The sequence below is a fragment of the Lycium ferocissimum genome, unplaced genomic scaffold (genome assembly GCF_029784015.1).
Source record: "Lycium ferocissimum isolate CSIRO_LF1 unplaced genomic scaffold, AGI_CSIRO_Lferr_CH_V1 ctg2235, whole genome shotgun sequence".
Classification (NCBI taxonomy): Eukaryota; Viridiplantae; Streptophyta; class Magnoliopsida; order Solanales; family Solanaceae; genus Lycium; species Lycium ferocissimum.
The window spans coordinates 154,857-179,932 of record NW_026720282.1 but is presented as its reverse complement, the minus strand read 5'-3'; the positions used below and the strand labels follow the sequence as shown (position 1 = coordinate 179,932).

Below are 25,076 nucleotides of genomic sequence, written 5' to 3'. Positions count from 1 at the left end.
CAAATAACTCCATATTTCAAAGACACTAAACTTCATAAAAAAAACTGCAAATTTCAACACATTTTCAGAACATTTCAGACATCACATTGATAACTAAGGAAAATATCAAACTATCTAAAAAGCAGAATTTCAATACCAGAAAAAACATGAAATAATTCAAACATGTTCATAAGTACTCATGAAACTACCAAACTAAATAAGCAAGCAATTTTTAGTTTCTCCAAGGGTTACATATGCTAGCACATTATGCTATCTTCTTCTTCTTAAATACTCTTTTGATCTTGTTTCCAGACAACTGTGCAACTGGATCTTCTTCAACCACTGTCGCGGCACCAGTGATAGCTATCTTGACAGGTGTACTTGCGACGTCGATCAACTCAGCATCTTCAGTAGAATCCTACATATTAAAAATGCAAAGGTGAAAATCAATATTGAATCTATGGTATCTATTTGTTTTATTATTTAAAAGCTGCAATTCATTTAATTAGAAGAATAAATAATCTAAAGAAGTTAATGATTAGTTGCAAATTCACCGTGATTTCGTTATCTTCATGACTGACTTGGTTTTGATTGAAATCTGGATCCTATAAAAAATGTGCATCATAATTAAAATTTACTTCAATCACAAATAGCAAACTTGAGAAATATTTGAGTAGATAAACATACTTTGAATGTCTCTGCACGTGGAGAAGGAATGTATTTTTCTATAATATCCTCGTCATCAGTAAACGTAAGAACTTTAAAGACTTCATCTTGATTCTCACAGTTGGAGCTCTGAACATCCACTTTAAACATGTATCTTTTTTCAATAAGATTTTCTATCTCTATTGGTATTGAAGAGTCATCTGCAACACCAGAAGTCTAAAAAAGAAATATCAGAATGGTTGAAGCTGTTACAAAGATGATGCTTCAATTGTCATAATAAGTGTGTTAGTAAGCATAATCCAAATACCAGGAACAATACATTAAAGCAAGCTACTAATATAAAAAGACTAAAGTAGAAGAGGGGAACTCTAAAATGAAAGCATAAGTGTTTATAACTGTTTGCAATTTAACTTCCACATTAAAGCATGTCTTTGATTATGGCTTGCCTAGATAAAATAATGAAGCCTTCAGTGGCATGAAATTAACGCTGGCCATCCGAGATTATAAAAATAGATAGATACTTTAAACATTGAATTAAACAATTCATCATGAACTGGTAAGAAGAAAAAAAAAGATGAATATTACACATTAGACTGGTTCTATACTTTACTAAAGAGGGTGTCTGATAACAAATTTGTCACTTAAGTTAAAGCTAAATAACTTAAGAGCCGATTAAAGGCTTTACAATATTTTTCTTTTGGAATTTGAGTAAACAAAAATATTTTTAATTGCCAATCACCGGTTCATATAACTTAAAATTGATATGTAAAAGCTTAAATCTCTTTAAACATTTGAAAGATCATGCAGTTGACTATTTTGTAAACATGCTATCATCCCTATTCTATATATAAGTTAGGTAATAATGATAATTTTTTAGATGTTGGTGGTCTTATTTTGTTTAGAGAGTTTGTAGTATACCTCGATACGGCATTTTTTAAATCATTTGCTTTGACTTTCCGATCATTTTTGCATCCCTATCCCACATCATCAAAATAATTGTACCGGTGTCATCTATCACTCCTAATTTTAGCTTGAACCTGGAAAGAGTCATTATAGAAACAATTTTAAGTTTGTTTATGAAAAAAAATTAATGAAGTATGTATTATGGTCATACCGATGACTGGCAGATGGAACTTGCCCGCATTTTTTACAATAGAACTTATTCCCCTCTGGCTCAACCTTCTTTGCGCACATTTTGCATGCTAAATAAGACCATCCATGCTCTAGATCTATGTACACAATGGTTGCTACAATCCAGAAGTTTCATTGCTCATAAAAATTGGATATACAACTATTATGTACAGAAAGATTAGGTAAATTTTTTGTTGTTGTGCTGATTATTTATAATTAGGTACTCACATGCTTAGAGTCAATCAAAGCCTCAATAGTTTTAACTTCAACACTTCCAGATGCTAATTCATCTTCAATAGAATGAGTCTTTTGAGACGAAATTTGAGTAATTCTTTGTGAGCTTTCTCCACACACTGAGACGATTCTGTTTCATATTGTAAATTGAGATACGTTAATAAAGAGTAACAATAAAATTTAATTTGAAATGACCAAAAATTTAGCATAACTGTTGTGAAACCTGGAGCTAAAGTCAACAATTTGAGGAAGTTGTGAATTGATCCAAAGCTTGGAGACGTGCCAAGTGTTCCTCACTGAATATTGTTCTGCACGCTTAATTATATTAATAAGAGTTTGCTAATTGTACAAAGACATAGAATTGCAAAATAAGTAGACAACTTAATAACCTCGAAATCGATGTGCTCTAACAAAGCTCTGACGACGACAACGGGCTTATCATTCGATTCAATCAAATGTGGCTTGATACGTTCCACAAAGTCGCCCCAAAATGTTGCAGATATGTTGTTGCTCCTACAATTATTATAAGGTTAAGGAAATGATTCAAAATTACAAAGTAATTAAGCATTGAATAGTTGTCGAAAGCTTACTTATAATCCTGCAGCTCAACGTTCATGAACATCCGGATGTTACCATCTTGGTTGACGGTATACGTCCCCATAACTCACAATTTGGCCGATAACATCTACAAAAATATTGACCAAAGAAATCGGTGCGGCGAGAATTGGTCATAGTTGAGGTATGTTTAAAGCTATAATTTAAAAGAATTAATATGTATGTATGTTGAAGAAGCTGAAAAGTGCATATTATTTCATGAAAGTGACATGGACATCCATATGAATTCTCTCTAGAGCATCGACACCGCCCGGGTGAAGAGATTTTGCGGTAGAACCTAAACTAATACAATTGTTAGTTTAGGTTTCCTCCCCTTAACACAAGTAAAAAAAAAAAAAGGATATTAATGAATCCATGGCCTTGATATAATGAGGCAAAGAATAGAAAGTACTGATATTCATACCACATCACATTATGCTTTCACAACATGTATGCGTGAATTACAGGAGGAATTTGCATTCACCTTTCAAAAGTTAAAAATGGAATAGGTAGAATATAATCAAAATAGACCATGACAATAGCTTACACAAACATTCTGGACTCATCCAAATTAGTTGCAACAATTAGCCACAATAGTACTCACCACAAGAAAACAAATGATCCTCCAACAAACAGTAGAGAGAAACCTATAATACTTTTGTTGCATAGAATCTAAAGAAACTCGGAAATCTTGGAATTGGTATCACCAATCGGTTCAACCCATGGACAACGAAATTTAATAACGGAAAGTAAAAGAAAAAAGGAAAAAAAAATTTATTACCGAATAGTTCGGTGTCGTCAAAATCCTCTGGATTAGACAATTCTCTCATAGGGTTTGAATTTGAAGATACACATGTCAAAATATGGATCCTGTATTTCCTCGACAATGGTCTTATGAAAATCAACTTACACTTGTGGTCTTTGATCCTCGGTTTCTCCTTATTTGGACAAACCATGAAATTCTTCATGATGTACAAACCCAATTCCTTGATTTCTTGTTTCATCATTTTCAAACTTTGAATAATATTCACGCCAACACTTGCGTGAATGCGGCGCCCTACAAAAACACTAAATCAGTAAATAAGACTAAGTTTTTCCACAAATAGAATTAAAGTGCAAATATTTAACCTTTTCATCCATCAGAATAAGCTCAGTTGAAAAAGGACTATCAGGTTTGTTGTGAAGTGGTTTTTCCCAAAGCCTGACAATACGAACCTTTAACCTCCAATTCATCGGCTTGGTGTTAATTTCGCTAATAAAATTAATTTGAGCCGCCATTAATTCCTCTGTTAATAAAAGATATAACCATAAATGTGAAAAAAACATAAACTATGAAAAGAAATACCACTGCATCGTGATCTATTGCCGGCTCTTAACTGCTCCATTATGAAAAAACTACAGATCGTGGTACCCTAATTTTAGGGTTCATGGAGAAATGGGATGTGGTATCCCTAATTTTAGGGTTCATGGAGAAATGGGATGAGGGGGAGAAGTGGGTTTAGGAGTAGGCTTTTTTTTTCTTTCTATTTCCCCCCTTTTCGTTTTCCTTTTTCGTAGTACAACTTAATAGCAAATTAATTGCCAAATTATAAAAAGCGAAACGTGGGAGTTGTATGTATCCACGGTTCAGCGGAATGTTTTTTTTCCCTTTTTTTAAGTTTTTTTTTTTTTTTGCCCCCCTTTTTGTTTTCCTTTTCGTAGTACAACTTAATAGCAAATTATAAAACTGAAACGTGGGAGTTGTATCCACGGTTCAGTTTTTTGTTTTTTTCCTTTTTTTTTTATATATATTTACATCTATATATATTATTAAATAACACTAACTAATAACTAATTAACTATTTTCTAAAATAATTGTAACACTTGGCATTATTTTGTCACAATACTATTATTATTATCATCTTTTTTTAATTATATATAGATATAGATATAGATATAGATTACTTAGCGGGTAGGAAAAGAAAAAATAGGGAAGATTAGTTTTCTTGCACATATAACAACTACTCTCTTTGAGCTGCTCATAACTCTTCAAATATTTTCAAGAAATCCCTAATTTCCCCAATGGCAGGAGGCAGTAACCCTCCAAAACGCATTAACAACCCATCACCAAGACCCGACCCGAATACCCATCGTAAATCCCGTTGGGACCCATCCACCGCTAAAAACAAATCTTCTTCCGGCGATCCCAAACCCTCCGGCGACCCCAAATCAAAGCCCTCTCCCAAACAACCCACAAACCCTAATCCCAACCCGAAACCCATTATTAACAACAACAACAACAACCCATCTCCGAGACCCGACCCGAATACCCATTTGGGTGGGCTACCCCCTTTCCCTTTCCGTGACCCACCCCCACCCCCTTCCTATGGGTTTCACATGTTAGAACGTAGAACCATTGTTCTTGCTGATGGTTCTGTTAGGTCTTACTTCGCATTACCCCATGATTATCAAGATTTCCCCTCTTTTCCCCGGCCCGCCGAGTTTCGCGGGCCAGGCTTTGCGTTCCCCGGGCCCGAATGGAATCCGATAGGGATAGAGGGGGGTAATAATAATAATGCAATGAAGAGGAAGTTTGGTGATGAGGGGAGGGATGGGCTAGAGAGGTTAAGGCAACAAGTGTTGGAACATGGTAATGTGGGCCCGGGCCCGGTTAAGGGCGGGACGAGTAGTAGTTTGTATATGGGTGGTAGAGGAGGAGGGGAAGAAATGATTAGGCCTGGGAAGTATATGAGGAGTGGTGGAGGTTTTGAAGGAGGGAGTAGTGTGGGTAGTAGGATTATGAAGCATAATGAGGTGGATCAAAGTGCATTAAAGAAGTCTTTTTTGCTTATGGTGAAGTTGATTTATGATAATGCAAATCTTAAAAGGAGTTATTTGGCTGATGGAAAGCAAGGGCGTTTGCAGTGTCTTGCTTGTAACAGGTGTGGGAATATACTCGGGTTGTATTGCAATCTATTATGTTTATTCTAGATTTTTGATGTGTAGATATATTTGTTTGAGTTTTGAGATAGAATTGTCTTTGGGCAAGTATTAAAATGACCATTACTTAGTTCAGGGTTACACCTCAAGTGTCTTAATCTACATAGCAATTGCTCTTTCCCTAGATGCCCACAATAATTAGTTATTGATTTATGTTTTCTAAGCTCTTGAATTAAAACCGTTATTCAACATAGAGTTGCTGTTGTCAGTGATGTGGCTTTCACGGATCAGTTTCCAGACCATTCCTGTCAAATTTTGATTATTGTGGTAGAAGGTATAGCAGGTAGGGGATTAAGGGTCTTTAACAGGTAGATAAAGAACAAGTTAGCTCCAAATTAATAGGACAAAGTGTTGATTTCTTATAGAACACTGATATTACTAACATGAGTTGTTAGAGATGCTGACATCAGGAAGCTGCCATGATCAAGTTTAATTTGGAAACATGTGGCAAATAATGGTTGAGCTTGTGTCTTGACTTGTCAGCAAATAACTAGGTGGCTTCAATTTAGAAAAAGAACGAGTCTGCATTTGCATTGTAAATTAAGCTTGTCGTGTAACTCGTTACCCACGGTACTTTGAGGTCTTCTCAACATTTCCCTCGGGGCAGAGATTGGATGGCCTGTTTTCTGGTCCGTTCTTATTAAAAAAAGATTTTGATAGGCTGTGCGAGTTTAGTTTGTCTTTGCGCTTGAATGTTGGAAAACGTGGTCTCTCTCTCTCTTTGAAGGCGTTATTGCAATATCACTAGAAAAAGATATGTGGCTGTATGGTATTTTTTATACGGTCATTCGTTTTACCTCTAGTATATACTAAGTGTTGTTTCCCAATTAGCTTTGGATTGAGATGTAGTTGTTGGTCCATTATTCATTTGTGTGTGTATCATTGTAAGTCATTGTGTCGTGTTTATGAGATGGCATTCTTGAAGCCATATCTTTTGCTAGATAAGCTACCTTTCTACTAATCATATCTAATTCTCAAACTAATGATAGTGGATCTAGTTCCATGGTAAGTTTGCCCCATGGTGACCTATGTTATGAAAAGCGATTGCTCCATCCTGGTGAAGCGAATTTAGGGGTTATTGCTTCTGATGGATGAAGCAGTGCAATTTAGAAAAGCACGTGGTTAGGATGCAAAGCAACCCAGGGGAGAAATGATCTCTTTTTATTATTTATTTAATCTTAAGAGATGAAAATAAAAGTGTAAAAGATAGGAAAGATCTGGCCGTTTATTATATGACTACTAGGACTCCTCCCAAGTTTGTTTCTATTAGGCTACAATCTCGGTTTTCTTTATTCTCTAGTTTGCAATTACTTTGGGTTGGGTGTAGCTCTTGCATTGTTGATTATGCAAATTCACACTTTTTTCTTGTTTGAATGTGAGAATTGGAAGGCACAAAGTTTCCTACTAACTTAATTGGACTTGTCTGGAACCATGAGATAGTCCACAATAGGGTAAACACTTTTCTGTTGTTTTGGCCACTATTAAAGGGGTTAATTGTTTATAACTTGAAGAGATTTTTGAATGTGTACACTAGTTGGTTCCACATCAAATGCTAATAGCATGGCACATTAATTCTCCTTTAATTCCCTATAACATGTGACTCTGCCTATCTTTTTACTTGAGCTAGTAGATATTGTCTTAGTGACCCAGGCGACTTGTTGCCTACTTTTTTGTTGTTGCTTCTTTGAGTTTTTTTTTTTCTTTTTTTTCCCGATTTTGGTTCTATAAGCATATTTTGTTGAGAAAGGATAGATCATGCGCAGCGGGGAGGATGCTACCTTTTTAAATCAAGTGTAGAGTTCCCTAAAGTTACCTGTATGCGTTTAAAAAACACCTTATTTCTTGAGGTGGGATGAAAACCATGGGAGACCAGAGTTCAAATCCCAACACAGGCAGACAAATGGCAGGTGATTTACTTCTTTTTTTTAATCACTTCTTTTTTTTTTTCTACGACTTGGTGGACAATGTTACCTGATCTCTGGCTAGCGGGAGGTAAGAGGGGTACATAATTGAGGTGCTACCACAGCTAACAGCCAAACCAATCAGTTGCTCAGCTAACGTTGTGGCTTAATACTGCTGTACCTTCCCTGCCTGACTATCATTTTTTTCCCCCACTTCTATTTGCGTGCTGTACTTTGCTTCTCTTTTTGCTTCCATTTCTTCTATTCACTTTTACTGTACTTTGCTTCTCTTTTCGACTGTTGTAATTTATGTTGTGATTTCTTTGGTTCTCTTGCCAAATCTAATTTCTTCCATCTTTCTATTGAGATGAACATGTATCCAACTCTTCATTCATGCTCTCTTAAAAATAAGTCAAAGATTTTTGTTGTCTAATTTAGAGTCTTTACATTTTTCTGGATGATCTTAGCCATTTGGACATGGTTTCTAATTCAATCGTCCTAAGCTATCTCTTGTTCTCATTGCTTATACTGAGTTGTCATTCTTAATCCCTCTTCAGATTCAATAGCAACTCACATCTTTATTTCCTTGATTTGATGCTCCTTTTGCTTTACTAATTTGCTGTGAGTAGATTGTATACTTTATTTCATGTCACATCCTCCCTCGTTCTATTTGCACTTCTAATGCTGCATTCTTCAAATGATCTATGCTTGGCATGTAAATTAAGTGTTGGAATAAATTGGATCAAATGTAGGACCAAGTTAACTTACACTTTTGTAGGTTTTAGTGGAGAGTGATCTGCTGATACATTGATTTTGCTGCTAATGACGACTTCCATTCCCAACTAAGAATGTGAGCTGATATCAATATAGGATTGTATGAGGGAGCAATCACAATATAGTATTTAGGGGTGTTATACTACACATATTGTAACAAGTAGTCTCTATATCTCATGTTCAGTTCACAGGATCAAGTGCGTGGGTCGATGTAGGAATCTGTTCTAAAATACTTAAATATCTAAGGAAATTAAAATATTGACAGTGAAATTAAAGCATGTTTACTATCTGCTTAGTAGGTTATTAGAAAAGGATTATAATGTACAAGTGCACAACAACAGTATTTGTTATGTGAACCCAAAAGAAGACTCATATAAAGAGTAAAGGTGGGGGTGGTTGGTGGTGCAGGTGACATAGCTCTGAGGGACTGAAAGGATGTTCAGTTTACAGGAAATTGTGGTTTGAAATATCTTATTTTAATTCTGAATTGACAGAGAACTTATAACAATAATTGTAGTAACAACAACCTTTTCTCAAAATTCAAAATATATTGTGCTGAAAATTTTGTAAAATAGAGTGTTGTAGAGAGATCCATCTTGTTAGTTATGAGCATAGGCTATTATCGTGATAGCCTCATTTATTTGTTGTTTCCGTCTTCTATCATCGTTCCAGCTTACATATGTTACCTAATCCTATGATTGCTTTTACAAAATATAATACTAGTGGTATAGTCACGGATATTCGGAGCAAGGGAGGCGTGATCCATATACGTGTGTGCGGGGAGAGAGAGAGAGTCTTTTCTGTAAGGTTTTCTTAACTTGCATATTGGATAGACAGTTGCACCTTAGTGGCTGTGTGTGTTATGTAGTTCATTAGTTTCTCGGGATTTAGCTTTAGCTATATGGAACTTCTTGTCTCGATTCTTTCTTCTTTGTGGTGAGGCAATTTCACGCCTTGGAAGCTACTCCTTCATTGATTGGTTACCCGAGCTATAGCTTTACCTGCTTGTCCTGCGTGACTATCACCACGGAACTCTTAAAGATTTTTTCGGAAGAGCTTTATTCTATCCATGAATTAGATGCTTTATCACAGTAGTTTGAGATGAGTTGAGTTGCCTTTTCGGTTCCCAAAGGTAGAATACCAAGTAAAGATTCTAGCACCTTACCTGCTTAAATGCTTCTCTGGTGGTCCTTTGTACACGATGACACAACTGTATTGGACTTGAGACTTTTTTCTTTCTCACTTCATGTATTAGATGTATGTAGATTGACGATCATGAGTTGACTATTTAACATATGGAAATTTAGTCATTTGTTTTCTTCATAGTGGATGTGATGCAAGTATCAGCTAAATGATTTGAAGGCAGTCAACCTTGGTGGAATCCCACCAATGTGTTCATATTATGTAGGAAAAACTCTTTTCAGAGCTTTTGTGATTTCAGTACTTTTACTTTCGTAGATCACTAGGCCATAGAAAAGCCTTTTTCTTTACCTTGTTCTACAGTTAATCTATTTTTATCTCGTTTTGAACCAAAAAAATTCTTGTTGGTGGAGTAGCTTGCTACTTTCACAATGGTGTATTGTATCATCATTATGGCATTCCATGATAGATGAAACTGGTAGATGATTGTGTGGCAAATCAGAGCAATTTCTGATATATTTACCACTTTTAGTGTGGCCCTCCCTTTTGAGGTTCAACAGGTCAATGCTTGCAGCCAAATCATGGACCTTTTGTTATGAATTCTCATTGCGTGATTGCTGAAGTTTTCCGTTATCTTGGCTGTGGTAGTTGTAGTATGCCAATGGCCGCTTGCAGAAAAATAGTGAAATAGGAAAACTTAATAGTTGTCCTGATTAATTTTTTCAGCTGTGGCCTGCCCCCGTCTTGGGTATGGTACAAAAAAGTAGTTCTGTGCACGGTTCAGATGCCGCTCTATTCCTTACTTTCAACTGGTTACTCATTAGATTGTAATGTAGTTCATAGTAAGTTTGCAATAGGTGGAATATGTATGATGGTAGTTTGTACTACATGATCTCTTATCCTACCAAGCCATGGCGGAAATCTTAAGATAGTAAGTTTGCAATAGGTGGAATATTTATGATGGTAGTTTGTACTACATGATCTCTTATCCTACCAAACCATGGAGGAATCCTTAAGGTGGTAAATATCCCAATGCTCCCTTCAATTGAGACTGACTTGTTTGACTTCCCTTTGCAACCTTTAAAGAGATTTCTTTCCCTTCGAGTAGGTGTAAAGACAATTTGTTGGTTGATGACAAATTACATCTCATGTTCGGATGTATTTTATCTGTGACGTGCAACCTGTCAAAATAGTATCATTGCACATTGTGGAGTTTCACATCCTGAAATAATGCTGCCGAATTTCCCTTTTGTTGCTCAATGCTTTACTTTTTGTTTACACTTAAGTTTATCTTGGAATTTTGAGGAATAATTCTGAAGTACTCCGTAACTTTGGCATGATAACAACACAGGACTTCAAAAGATTTTCCTGATATGCACACTCTTATTATGCACGCCTACAACTCGGATAGTGCTGATTCAACACTTGTGGAACATTTGGCCTTTCACAAAGCATTATGTGTTCTGATGGGATGGAACTATTTGACACCTCCTGATAACTCGAAGTCATATATGATGTTATCTGCTGATGAAGCAACTGCAAACCGAGATGATCTAATTTTGTGGCCACCTTTGGTTATAATCCATAACACTATCACAGGAAAACGTGATGATGGGCGCATGGAGGGTTTGGGAAACAAGGCAATGGATAGTTACCTTAGAGGTAAAGCATCCATCTCTGTTTCTTATCATTTCCATCGTTTCATCAAGGGAATTTTCCTGCTTTCTGCACTATCTTTTTATAGGCGTATACCAATCATAGCTGCTTGCCACATCTGGAAGTTCTCCACCAAATCTATGTGGTCCTTTTTTCAGGACTATTACTTATACTTGCTTAATTTGTCTGACCCATACGATTAATTTACTTTGCCGGTTTTAGCAGATGATCTGTGTTTAAGCATTGTCAATGGTCACTTAATCACCACTGTCTTGCACGCTAGTGGTCTCTGATGATTTATGAATCTACTTTCAAGTGAGCTTTCCGATAGTGTTCTGCGAGGGTGCCTCTTAGGCCAGGAATCATAGGATCTGAGGCAGTTTAGAATCTTAATTCTGTTAATCAGGTCTTGCAGTGGACTGTAAAAGCAAACTTGGTGGTTTGTACAATGAGGTTACCGGAGTTTATATCAGAACTTACGTGCTTTTGTTGGTTGGAGGATTTGTCCAGGAAATCGACAAGAAAGGCCATAGAGAGGGAGGGAGGGAAGGAATATCCTACCGTGTTTAGGCTGTTAAATCATCCAGCTATTTATATCAGTGAGAATACTCAATGGCGTCGTAATTAACCTTTTGTTTTATGAAAAAGCGTTTTAAACGTTCTTTAGATTTTGTCTCTCAGCGGTAAAAGTTCAAATTGAATGAAACAGTTTTCCTCGTTGGTTTCCTAATTTCCCTACTATTATAGAGGAAAATATTCCAGCACCTTCGTGGTGCCCTTCAAACGAATTGTATTGTCTGCGTTATCGAAACATTCTTTAACATGGAATGGTATCACAGTTGACCTCTTATTTCAGAAAAGCCCTTGGCGATTCTTAAGATGTGCTCTGTATAAGAATTCTGTTACCTTTAAAAAAACTTGATTGGAATTGCCTGGGAGTCACTCCATTCCAATTGTAGTGCTAACTAGAACCAGAAGCAGCGAAATGTGTTGTCTATAGGCTGATATGCTCATGCATTTTGATGATATAGAATGTATATCTCATGCACTTTGATACCATTCTTGTGCTCAATCTTTTGTAACTACTTTGCATCTTCTGGATGCCTTGAATAGAATCAATTACTTCATCAAATATATATATATATATATATATATATATATATATATATATATATATATATATATATATATCCAGTCATATCACTATACTGGATCTGTAGTTCAGCAGCCAATTCATTTTTCAAAGAATAATGTAGATTGCATGGGACAAGTGCAGCATGCCTTTTGTGTTGCTAATTTGTATTTGGAGCGTGAAAAGCATTCTCTTTATACTAATTTTGTTCTTCATGCATTGCAATGACCATTGGCTTAGATCCTTGCTATTGTTCAATATATTGAATTTGTAGTGCGACTTTAGGCATGTTACTTTTCAGTGAGATGTTTCTGGCATGTGACATGAACGGATGAACCTCCTTGGAGGACTAGTATAATCATTATATTCCCTCAAGTAACCAGTAGAATTCTATCTGAGAAACTCAGTAATATTTTTATATTTTAATTGTCTGTTTCTACCTGGTCGTCAACATGTATGAGATTGCAATTTGATTTAACTCTTTTCAATGGCTTGGACCTCAGTTTCCTGAAGTTCTTCTAAAGACTTCTACGGTTGAGGTGCATCTGATCTGGGTTTTCGCATCTTGTTCCTATTGAGGAACCTTTATTCATAGGACTGGTGCACAGCCTAGTTTTTTAGTGCCTTACAATGAATAACTTAGTTTGAATCTGTTCCTTAAGACGCCTCAATGAGAAGGCAGTTTGTCTTTTTGATGTTACCATTCCTCTACAAACTCGAGAACCTTTTGGTGTTCTAGACTTCTAGGGATTAGTATTATTATTACGTTTACTGGTCATCGAGTATTGTTAACTATGGTTTTCTGTTGGAGGATTCATTGCCATGAATGCCTATTGCCAATGGTTTCATTCTTGGTTTCTTTATCAGTCCTCCTTCCATTTCCTTGTCTATTTCACCTTCTATGAAAGGAAAAGCTGAGAGGATAACTTCAGATTGAATTTTCCTGTCTATTTGTTATCATCATTTTTTTATGTGGAACTGATCATAAGTTAGTGCTGTTCTGTTTTGCTTATTGCTTTTAGGATTATATCTTTCTTGGCACCTCGTATGCTCATTTTCTTTTTTTTCTTTTTTTTTTTAATTTCTTCTTTTTGATAGTGGATTTGCCACCAATTTATGTATGTGGAACTGGTTATAAGGCACAATTGGTCATGCTTTCTCCAGGCTTGTTTTTAGCTCTACGTCGCAGATCGCATAACGTTTCTGTACTGCAATTGCCAATTTTGCTTTCAGGTATTGGATTTCACGGTGGCAAAGCAAAGGCCTTGTATAGCAGAGACGGTCATCTAGGTGTTACTCTGGTTAAATTTGCAAGCGACCAATCTGGTTTAATGGAAGCCATGCGGTTGGCTGAATATTTTGAGAAAGATAACCACGGGAGAAATGGTTGGGCTCGATTGCAGCCCTTGACTCTAGGTAAGGATGATGAGAACAATCCTGAGCTTTGCAAGTTTGATCATCGGACTGGAGAGAAGAAGAGAATCTTCTATGGTTATCTGGGTACTGTTAACGACTTAGAGAAGGTTGATTTCGACTTTAGAAAGAAGATTACTATTGCTAGCCTATTGGATTACAAGCCATCTGGTTAGAACAACTTCAATAGCCTTGCATTAAGATGTGCTCCAGTTGAGAATTTTACTCAATTCCTACTCTAGATATTGTGGTTTTGTGTTACTTTTATTGCCCTTAGTAATCAGCGGTGGGTTTCTCTGGGATAACGGTAAAGCTAAGTCATAAGTGCCATGCATGTCTTTTTCCCCTTCTCTTGTAGTGACCATTGTTGGTGCAAGGTTAGCAGTTTGGGAGTCCAATGCACTCGCTTGATTAGTTTGTCTCGCTTCCTCGGTTTGAGGCTGGGTGTACCATTTGGGTGTGGATATGATCATGGTTCAAAAATTTGTTTCAAGGTTAAATTTAGTTATATGTTTCTGACTAGCGAAGAGTGAATCTACCTTTTGGTTCCCTTGCAGATAGTAGTACGAAACTATGCCTCAAAAAATCTACCTGAATGCGAGGAATTCATTAATGCAGGCTAATTTTTTAGCCACTGTCACTAGATTGAAATGACAAATATCTAATTCTGCTCCGGTTTAGACAAAAATATCATATGTGAGCTAGTAGATTTATGCTTTTGTCCTCTTCAGGTTCAGCAGCATTATCTTGTTCGTTATGTTTCGATGGTTTTCTTTTATTAATAAGTTAGTTAAGCTCATATTTTTGTGCTTGGAAGTTATCATGAGAAAGACAAGACCGAGTGTTACAAGTCGGCCAATGAGCAGTTATTCACGATACATGTGGTAATCACGCAAAGTAGATCCAATATGAAGATATAAAGCAAGAAGCATAGTATCAATTACAGCCTTGATTAACATCTAGTACCTTAAGATCTGTGTATCTAGTAGAGTTCCCTTTTAAAGGTAGCTGTGCAAGATATTTCATTGATCTTGTTTGAAAATTTTGTCGCATGTAATGTTACTAAGATTTGACGTCCTTTTGAAGTTTATAGAACTCTCTTTTCCCCTAGGGTTTTGTCGAGGGGAATATTTTTCAGTCAAAAGTATACTCAAGTGCCTTATCCTCTCCTTACTTTAGTGGTCAAGAAGGAATCAATTCTTTGGTGGTGTTTTTGGCAGAGCTCGTGTTTATCTGCTGTTTATTCATTTATTTTTGAAATGCCATGTGAATAGGATACATGCTTAACGCAATCGGTTTCAACTTGTTGAGGATGGAGACTTTATTTAATGAAAGATTTGGTGGATGCTTAGGCTTATTAATCACGATAGGGAAAATGAACTTGCGTTTAGTGTTTTATCAAATCAATCAATTAACAATAAGACTCCGTCCATAGTATCACCTTGATTAAAGTTTATACTGACATTCATCTGACTTTTTATCTTTTGTCGTTGAGACTAAATTGTCAGCTAAAAGATTCCTCATCTATGTTGTGACGCAAAATTAATGGAAAGGATTAATTGCAGTTTCTGTTCTAGCTCTTAAAAGGTTTTCTGGTTGTCAAAAACTAAGCACTTTTACGGAGAAAACTTTGATTGAGGACAAAATGAAATTTCTAAAATACAATAATTATCTGCGCTTAAAAGATTACATAATACATAAATTGGCATTTGATCTCAAATACATGCGTAAGAGGCATTTCAACTTGTCTCACTTTGTCAAACTTCAACTTACAAACTTTGATCTCGGCGTTTGTATTTACATGTTCAACTTTATATAAGTTGAGGTGGCTACTTGTGCATATCCAAAATTGGAGGGCATATCGCACTTAAAGATGTGTCATATGTATTATGGCTTAAAAAGAAATGAGGGTACTCCAGGAATTGGGAAATGTATTATGGCTTAAAAAGAAGGGAAAACTACGTATATATACATGTTAAGGAGAAATATTTACGAAACGTAACGATAGTTTTCCTTATTTACAAAACATAACGATATATTACAAAACATGACGGATTTTCATATATTTTTCGTTTTTTTATTTTTTTCAGAAAATATATATATTTTTTATAAAAAAATATTTTTTTTAAAAAAATATTTTTATTTTTTTTTAAAATAATTTTTATATATATTTTTTAAATATTAATTTTTTTTTTTTTTTGCTCAATGGCTTAAAAAATTACCTCATATTTCTATGTATGAAAGTTGTATGAAATGTGTATGTGTGAGCAAAATTTTTAATATAATTTTCATATACAAAATTTTGAGCGAAAACTTTAAGCCTTGAATATTGTATGAAAATTGTTACAATGTTGTTGTAGTTGTATTAATTTTTCAGAAATCTAATATGAAATTTATATACAAACAATGTGAATGAAATTCTAAGTCTTGAGGAAGATATACACATTTCATACCATTCTCATGCATAAAATTTTAAGCATAATGTTTAAGCCTTGATCAAGATATACACATTTCATACGTTCTTCATACATAAAATTTGAGCGAAATTTTTAAGCCTTGAGCAAGATATACAAATTTCATACACAAAAATTTGAGCGATTATTTTAAGTCTTGAATGTTGTATCAAAGTTATATACAATGTTGTTGTAGTTGTATTAATTTTACGTAAATCTAACATGAACTTTATACATGAAAATGTGAGCGAAATTTTAAGACATGAGCAAGATACAAATTTCATATTGTTTTCATACACACAATTTTGAGCGGATTTTTTAAACCTCGATGTACACATTTCATACATTTTTCATACACTAAATTTTGAGCAAACTTTTTAAGTCTTGAGCGAGATATACACATTTCATACAACTTTCATACATAAGTTTTTGAGCAAAAAAAAAAATATTAATTTTTTTAAAAAATAAAAAAAAAATTATTTTTTTTTTTTAAAAAATAAAAAAATATTTTTTTAAAAAAATGATTTTTAAAAAATAAAAAATAATTTAATTTTTTTTTTTTTTTAAATATAAAGCATGTTTTGTATAGGATTTGTAATGTTATGTTTTGTAAATATAAAACTATCGTCACGCTTAAATATTTCTCCTTAGATATATATGAGGGTAAAAAGAAATGAGGGTACTCCAGGAACTGTCCCAAAGCTACTTAGTTTAATCAAAAGAAATATTTAATATCTTAAACAGATACTATAATTTAAATTTCGTGACAATGTTTTAATCATATAAGGTTAGAGACCCAACAACGCGAGTAAAAGGGAGAGAAGAAAAGAATGCTTGACAAAAAGTTCGAATTCACAGGACATTGGGTCAAAATGACAATACCAAAGAAATGAAGAACACAAACATCCAAATAGGAGATCGAAATTTGAAAAATAAGTTAGGCAGCTAGAAGAATGGTTGATGGGTATCATTATTGTCCATGAGAATTATAAAAAGACGACAAAGGGTCAAGGTGAAGAAGCGTAATTAATTAAGGTTAAACACATGCACTTGTAATAATAATGCCCACATATTGAAATTAGAATATAATGGTATCTTTTCATCCTAAGATTCCATCAACTTTATACTATTTATTCAGCTATCCTAAAGGTAGAGTAGACAGAGGACATTAGGCAGTGCGCATGCCTGTTCCATTCTGTTATCTTCTGCTTTCTTCTGTTCATTTCATATCATTCCACTCCACGTTGATACACTTACTATACGACCACATAAAAGTACTGTATATCAGTATATGTGATAGGATAATTGGAACTACTTCCTCTTTAACTAATTTAGGATCTGAGTCCAAAAATGAATAGTCTCTTGATAAGAAAGGTTTTAATGAATAGTCTCTTGACAAGAAAGGTTTTAATGAATAGTCTCTTGACAAGAAAGGTTTTATACTCTATAATACGTCTTATGTGTGGCTGGCGTGAATGCAATTTAATCATACCAATAAATTTTGAATATTAAATGTCACAATAACAATAAAATAACCGCTAACCCAATAAGTTGTCGTCGGTTATATGAATTTTCATTCACGTATTATGAAAATTTATGATTAATTGGTTTTTCAAGCTGACTGTTAGTCTACCACAATCCTCGTTCTTTATTGAGTTTGAGACCGACGATTGAACTAGCGCACACCGATAGAGGTCAAATGACGGATGCGTAAGAAAAAAGTATAAAGTGATTTTACTCTCTTTATTAGAAAAGTAAGGAGATCTAAATTATCTTGGTTGATACATTTATATATCATACCAGTAGTGTTAAAATAATTATAGATAAGGTAGTCCGATGAGGGAAATATCTTATCAAAGTTTAAAATTCAAATAGGTAAACGCTTAAAACTTTTCTCTATAAAGGGCCATTTGGAGAAGAACTCCACTTGAAAAAAGTTGTTTCAACTTTGCATTGCGTGGAGTTTGTTATTGGAACTGACAAGGAAAGTTTTAAGCGGGATTGAAAATGTATTTAAGTGAAGTTATTTTACGCTCTTTGGATAATATTTGGTTAAAGTTAGAAAAACGTATTTAAAATTACAACAACAACAACATACCCAAAGATAATCTCATAAGGTGAGGTTTGGGGAGGAGAGAGTGTACGCAGACCTTATCTCTATCTTGAAAGGTAGGGAGGTTGTTTCCGACAGACCCTCGGCTCAAGGGAAGGTGCCAAGACAGTAATAATAATAATAGGCTGTAATAGCAACATACAATACGAAAAATGCAGTCAAAGAAAGAAAGAAACAGCCAAGTTATAATAGAGATCTAAAAATAAGCAAAAGCACAAAGGTAATAATGCTCCTAGAACGAAAAAGAAATCCTCGCTGCCCCCTGCTAGCCCTCTACCCTGATAAAAGAAAAGAAAAAACGTATTTAAAATAATAATTGAAAAAAAGAAAAATTAAAAGTGTTGAGTTTGAACATGAATTTTTGTTGGATAAATAAATTAACGTTTTTCTAAGTGAATACATTACTATTTTCATTTGAAAATACTTCTCAAATGAAATTTACTTGTGACTCCCTCTTTCAAATTAAAGGTGAAATAATGAATCAAATTGCAAAACAACCATTGCTTGCAAATAATGTTTCAACTTTGCTAAAATAGATTGGATTTTTTCTAATAAAATTATAAAAATTACTGTAATTATCTGAAAACAATTTTAACTTTCATAATTCGTTTTAGATAAAGAAATCATCCGGGCTTTTACCTCCCATAGTGTTAACGGGTTCTGCAGTGACTCTTACCTTGATTATTAATGGTAAGAACAAAATATAAGTAAAGAGAATTGAGCATTACCTTATTAATCCTAATGAAAATATGACAAATTAATTTATTTTGTACTTTAAATAATTTCTTTTTGCAGTTCCAACTTAAATGTTCTCCAAATGTGTGCGAATATTTTATAAGAATAATAAGCAACTCATAATGTTATTATCTTCTTATAAAAATGGGAACAGTACCATTCATTTATGCATGAAATGATTGTTTCAATATTTAAAACCTTATCTTTACATTTTGCAATAAATTGCTAGACAAACAAGTTGGGCTAAAGTTCGAATCTGACTGGAATGAACTGTACAAATACAACCGCCATAGAATATGAATTTGATATAAGTAATTTTTCATACTCCCTCCGTTAACTTTTACTTGTCACGTTTTATTTTTCGAGAGTCAAACTGCATAAACTTTGATCAACATTTTAAGATGCCTATTTCCATCATATTAATATGAGAAAAATTATAACTTATAGTATTTTTTTATATAGTTTCCGAACATCTAAAATTTTAATTTTAAAATATTAAATTAATATAAATTAATTTAACTCCAAAGATTCATCAAGTTGACTCTCGAGAAGAGAAAAGTGACGAGGACAGAAGGAGTACTTAATTAGAGATATTGATCACTTTGCGTCTTGAAAATAAACTCAATTTTTGTAAAAGGATTTCTATTTTTTTATTTTACACGATATAAAATTGAAATTAGTTATGCGAGACTTCTTTTTATTTCATAAATTTATAAATTCAAAGGAGTTGGTCCTTGTGAGGAGGACTATTCTTTTGTTGTCAAAAGTGTTTATTCATGTGGATTTAAAAGTGTAAGATTTGATTTCATTAACTTATAACACGGAAAAAAACTCACATAATAAATGTTAATTGTGTATGATACAAAATAAAATTTTCCCATAAGGAGCAATTCTTTTGTTAAGATAAAAAACTTTAACATATCCTTTTAGATGAATTCAGATAAAAGAGTAATAGGTATTTGAGCGTTGTCACGCTTTGTATTAATTTTGTCCGCGTACCAAGCGACCCAAACTTAACTGTAGAAACAGGGAAGTTAGGCACCCTATGGATATAGGTATATAGGGTAAGTGGGAGAGGATAAGAGTGTTTTGAAAGCCGGCAAATAACTTTACTTTATCCTGACTTACTCCTATCTATGCCTATGCTACCCATGTGAGATGGCTCAGATTTTACTGGCCCCCACTTTCACCGACTCTCCCACTTGCCACTTTCTCAGGCTTTTTTTTCTTTTCTTTTCTTATGTTATGCTTTTGCTTTTCTCTCCTCTTCTTCGGTTTCCGAGAAAATTCTCTCTTATTTTTCCCACTAACTATGCAAACAGGTGTCATTCTCCTCCTTTACGACTCTACCTCACATGCAGCTCCCATAGTAGCAGTACAAAGAGTAAATATCCTTAGTAGCTTTGCTTCCATTGCTCACCATACGAAATCATGTCTCTTATCCTATCTGTACTTACTACTAGTACTAGTCCTACAACACTTGACACTTTTGTCCATGTTTGTGTGATGTGATCTCTAGTAGTCATTTCCCTTTTTTTTTAAGACTTCGAATACAGCTAGCATTTTAAATTTTTCAAGATATTTCATTTAAATATTTGAACGAAGCATTATTTGATTGGATTTGAGGTTGATAAGTATATTTAAAGAAAATGAGATATTTATATAGTTAAGTAATTAATTTAACTATTTAATAGATGAATGAAAATACACGCAATATCTAATTAGAATACTTTATTAGGAGTTGAGGTGTTCAATTAAAACAACTTTAATTCGAGTGTCTAAATGAAATATCCTGACAAATTTAAAAGGTAGACTATGTAATAAGCCTTCTTGTTAATTTATGTAAAGTAATGAATCTTGCCCACGCCAAATAAAAAGATCTCCATCCTTTTTAGTACCCGATGTGCGACTCTTGACCATTTATAACTACTATTTTTCATGAGAGTGGTGAATATATTTGAACTTATTCGTCGAACATTAGAGGTTATATAGAGATGGTCATTAATCAGAGATCTCGAATTTAAGTCCTGAAAATTGGGTTGTCTTTGATAGAAAATTCTTTATCTCCAAATGGTAACTTCCGATACAAATTCAAATCAATTTGACTCCTAAATCCTAATGAATTCCACATCCCGAATGGGAATTCATAAGTGTTTTGTCTTTATCTCTTTTTTAAATGAATAATAGTTGTTGAAAGACATTTTTAAAAATGTATAACTTATTTGTTGGAGTAAAAATAGAATTCGAAAAATATTTACTAGTAATATTTTTTTGCTTTCATAAAGTGAAACTTATTGTGGATTGATATGCAGCTAAAAGCGGCATTAGTATCAGCTGATAAGATGATTATTCAAGGTTGAAGCCTATATCTCATGTTGGAATTTCTTCAAAACTTTTCATATGAATATTTGGTGAGTATTTGTTAATACCTTGAGAGAGCTTATAATAAAGTTAAATTTCAATATTTATCACAAATTCACAATGTTATAAAACTCCATAAGTCTGTGTTTCTTCTTTGTCTCATAATTGACAAGGGTGTGAAGAAATTAAGTTTGAAAAACACGTTGGAATTGGAATTTGTACACACTTGACTGCTCTACTTATGGTTGACGGTATATATCCTGGCAGTTGTCAAACCTTTGATGGAGATACGAAAAAGAAAAAAACCTAATATACAATCAATTCTTATAAATGTTAATGAAACAGACAAATAACCAAATAAAATAACGAAACAAAACAAAATGGTAGGAGACCAAGATTGTTACTTCTGAAAACCCATGAATCATCATCCTTAAGAAGAGTAAGAAACACTCCACCCAAACATTCCCCAGGCACGTGTGAGTAATTTCGGGAAAAATAATACTAGTATAAAATTACTATCATATTGTTAATGTAAATTATCTTTATCAGATCATTTTAATTATTATAAATGGTACTAACTTATCTTATTTTTAAGATTATGAAGCCACACATTTTAAGAGAATTTACCGGTAAATAATTTTTAGGTGATGTATTAGTTTAAACAATCTATTTACATTCAAGAATATAGAACTTAAAAAAAAAAAAAAAAAAAAAAAAAAAAAAACGTAGAACACAAACTCATTAATTTACATCATTAAATTATACTTAAGAAATATACAAATTTATTTTAATATTTAATTGTAAGTCGTCGGGACTTTAGTCTAATTATGAAGGCGTATGGCGTATACCACGAGTTCGAAAATTGCAGTAGATAAAAACAACATTTATATGGAGAGATAATAAAACCATCGATTATCCATCAAATTTTGAACGGTATGTTACCGCGCTAAAAAGTTTCTTAATTATCAAAAATACATCAGAATTATCACTTTTTTTTTTCAAGTGCTCTATCTGAATTATCAAGTGATTGTGTTTTTCACCTGAACTATCATCAATCGTAACACACCTCGAAATTAATGAATCAGCTGTCACGTGGCTAAATTTTATGGGCAAATTAAGCTACTATGAGCCTTTTAGCGATTGTATTCAAACACTTTATGTAGTCAACTTTGAGGTGTGTTTTAAGAAATATTTAGTGTTAGTTTAGTAGAGTAATATAAATACTTAATAATTTAGGTAGGAAACACACACACAAAAAAAAAAGAAAAAAAAAAGAGATAGTTTAAACGGAAAAGGGCTAAATATACCCCTGTACTATCAGAAAAGGGTCATATATACCATTCGTTATACTTTAGGTCCAAATATACTCCTCCACCGTTAAGTTTGTCCAAGGTGGACATCTAATCCTATGTGACATTGACATTTGATGAGATGGATGCCACATGGCATGCCACATCATCTCCCTAACCCATTTTACCCTTCTCTCTATTTATTCTTCCACCACTAATTTTTTTTTTGTTTCCACCACCATTACCGCTGGCCGCCACCATGACATCTAACTTGAAAGATGAAACTTTTAAGCCTAGTAACATTTACTTGCTATTGTGAATAGCTTAGCAATGTTATAAAACTCCATAAATCTGTGTTTCGTCTTTGTCTCATAGTTGACAAGGGTGTGAAGAAAATTAAGTTGGATAAACACGTTGGAATTGGAATTTGTACACACTTGACTCCTAAACTTGTGATTGACGGTATACATCCTGGCAGTTGTCAAACCTTTGATGGAGATACAAAAAAAAACCTAATATACAATCAATTCTTAAATGTTAATGAAACAGACAAATAACCAAATAAAATAACGAAAAGAAACAAAACAAAACGGTAAGATTGTTACTTCTGAGACCCCATGAATCATCATCCTCAAGAAACACTCCACGCAACCATTCCCCAGGCACGTGTTACGGTGTGAGTAATTTCAGGAAAAATAATGGTATAAAATTACTATCATAATTAATATTGTTAATGTAAATTATCTTTATCAGATCATTTTAATTATCATAACTGGTATTAACTTATCTTATTTTTAAGATTACGAACCCACTCATTTTAAGAGAATTTACCCATAAATAATTTTTAGGTGATGTATTAGTTTAAACAATCTATTTACATTGAAGAATATAGAACTTAAAAAAAATATAGAACTTAAACTCATTAATTTGCATCATTAAATTATAAATAAGTAGTCAGGACACATACAAATTTATTTTAATATTTACCTGTGAGTCGTCGGGACTTTAGTCTAATTATGAAGGTGTATGGCGTATACCATGAGTTCGAAAATTGCAGCAAATAAAAACAACATTTAAGTGGAGAGATAATAAGACGATCGATTATCCATCTAATTTTGAACGGTATGTTATCGCGCTAAAAAATTTCTTAATTATCAAAAACATATCAGAATTATCATTTTTTTGTTGTTGCAAGTTCTCTACCTGAACTATCATCAATCGTAACACACCTCGAGATTAATGAATCAGTTATCACGTGGCTAAAGTTTATGGGTAAATTAAGCTACTATGAGCCTTTTAGCGACTGTATTCAAATACTTTATCTAGTCAGTTATGAAATGTGTTTTGATAAATATTTAGTGTTAATTTAGCAGAATAATATAAATACTTAATAATTTAGGTAGGGTAAAAAAAAGAAAAAAGAAAAAAAAGAGAGAGATACTTTAAATGCGTCTTTGACCTTTATCTCATGTTCAATTGATTGTTATCCTACTGTACATAAAGATCAAGTATTTTCCCTCTGGTGAAAAATAGAAACTTCCATCTCTTCGTCCACGTCATCATCTCATCCCTGTTTCCCCTAACCTTAACTTTATCATCACCCACCAAACCCCAAACGAACTTTGTCCCCTTCCCCAAAATTCCCCTCTCAAGAAAACCTCAAATTTTCTGGGGTTTCCAATTTCCTCCCCAATATTAAATTAATTCAACCATAGGCACCCTTTCTAACTTTTAAGGTCTATTTTACGTTTTATGTTCTTTTTTTCTTTTTCTTTTTAGTTCTCTTAAGAAAACATTAATTAAAAGTTTAATTTGACTCAATTAATGTTCTTTATTCTTTGATCTCATTTTGATACTATTTTTTTTAAAATCAAATTCATGTTTCTCCACATACATTGACTAAGAGTGACAGTGGAAAGTAAACTACTACTTCCGTCTCAATCTAAGTTTTTTAATTTAACTGTCATAAAATTTAAAAAATAAAGGAAGACTTTTGAAATTTTCGTCTTAAATTAACAATGTGTGTAGTCCGTTAAATGATTTTAAACTTGTCATATAGAATGTTGGAACGGTAAAACTTAATGTAGCAAATGATACATTTTTTGGGACAAACCGAAAAGGATAGTACTATAGTTAAAATGAGACGGAGCGAATAACAATTAATTTTTTTTTTTGATTTTTTACAATGATACTAAATATTTTTAACCTGTTATTTTTAGTAACCACAACAAGTAAAATGAATGGAAGATAGTACTCCCGACTTCCCATATTAATTGTCCACACTGCTATAAATATTTGTCTCACAATACTTGTCCATTTGCAAAATTAAGATAGAATTAATTAAGTTTTTCCTACTTTGAACTTAACATTAATTATTTTATTAAGTAACCAATATTGATTAGAATGTAATTAATTGAAGAGAAATAAGAGTAATTTACCACGATGCTCATATTAACATGATGCTCATATTAATTGGTGTATAATATTAGTAGGCTTGAAAAATAATTTGAAATGAGCATTTAATAA

At 33.4% G+C, this 25,076-nt stretch overlaps 2 protein-coding genes and 1 long non-coding RNA gene across 4 annotated transcripts; 1 reads left to right on the top strand and 2 right to left on the bottom strand.

Moving 5' to 3' along the window:
• Positions 1-111: 111 nt before the first annotated feature.
• On the bottom strand, positions 112-1,448 carry LOC132043250 (uncharacterized). Its single transcript, XM_059433756.1, has 3 exons — positions 667-1,448; positions 534-584; positions 112-397 (listed from the first exon to the last, which is right to left on the bottom strand). Exons 1-3 carry the CDS (start codon positions 793-795, stop codon positions 245-247), a joined length of 333 nt encoding a protein of 110 aa, XP_059289739.1. The 5' UTR covers positions 796-1,448; the 3' UTR covers positions 112-244.
• A 125-nt stretch (positions 1,449-1,573) lies between these two features.
• On the bottom strand, positions 1,574-2,424 carry LOC132043251 (uncharacterized). Of its 2 annotated transcripts, XR_009411742.1 has the most exons (5): positions 2,400-2,424; positions 2,234-2,318; positions 2,005-2,129; positions 1,760-1,914; positions 1,574-1,682 (listed from the first exon to the last, which is right to left on the bottom strand). It is a non-coding gene; the product is annotated as an uncharacterized LOC132043251 (long non-coding RNA). The 2 variants fall into 2 exon arrangements; XR_009411741.1 differs by lacking the exons at positions 2,234-2,318; positions 2,400-2,424 and having other exon boundaries at positions 2,005-2,217.
• A 2,181-nt stretch (positions 2,425-4,605) lies between these two features.
• Positions 4,606-14,323, top strand: LOC132043255 (uncharacterized). The gene is made up of 3 exons (XM_059433762.1): positions 4,606-5,525; positions 10,750-11,060; positions 13,420-14,323. Exons 1-3 carry the CDS (start codon positions 4,666-4,668, stop codon positions 13,773-13,775), a joined length of 1,527 nt encoding a protein of 508 aa, XP_059289745.1. The 5' UTR covers positions 4,606-4,665; the 3' UTR covers positions 13,776-14,323.
• The last annotated feature ends 10,753 nt before the right edge of the window (positions 14,324-25,076 follow it).

Bases quoted from the DNA above. Each gene is read 5' to 3' on its own strand.
- LOC132043250 (XM_059433756.1), bottom strand. From the start codon at position 795: ATGTTTAAAGTGGATGTTCAGAGCTCCAACTGTGAGAATCAAGATGAA. The intron at 585-666 runs GTATGTTTATCT...CATTTTTTATAG, and splicing joins CACGTGCAGAGACATTCAAA to GATCCAGATTTCAATCAAAA. The intron at 398-533 runs GTGAATTTGCAA...TTTAATATGTAG, and splicing joins ATGAAGATAACGAAATCACG to GATTCTACTGAAGATGCTGA.
- LOC132043255 (XM_059433762.1), top strand. From the start codon at position 4,666: ATGGCAGGAGGCAGTAACCCTCCAAAACGCATTAACAACCCATCACCA. The intron at 5,526-10,749 runs GTGTGGGAATAT...ATAACAACACAG, and splicing joins CAGTGTCTTGCTTGTAACAG to GACTTCAAAAGATTTTCCTG. The intron at 11,061-13,419 runs GTAAAGCATCCA...TTTTGCTTTCAG, and splicing joins AATGGATAGTTACCTTAGAG to GTATTGGATTTCACGGTGGC.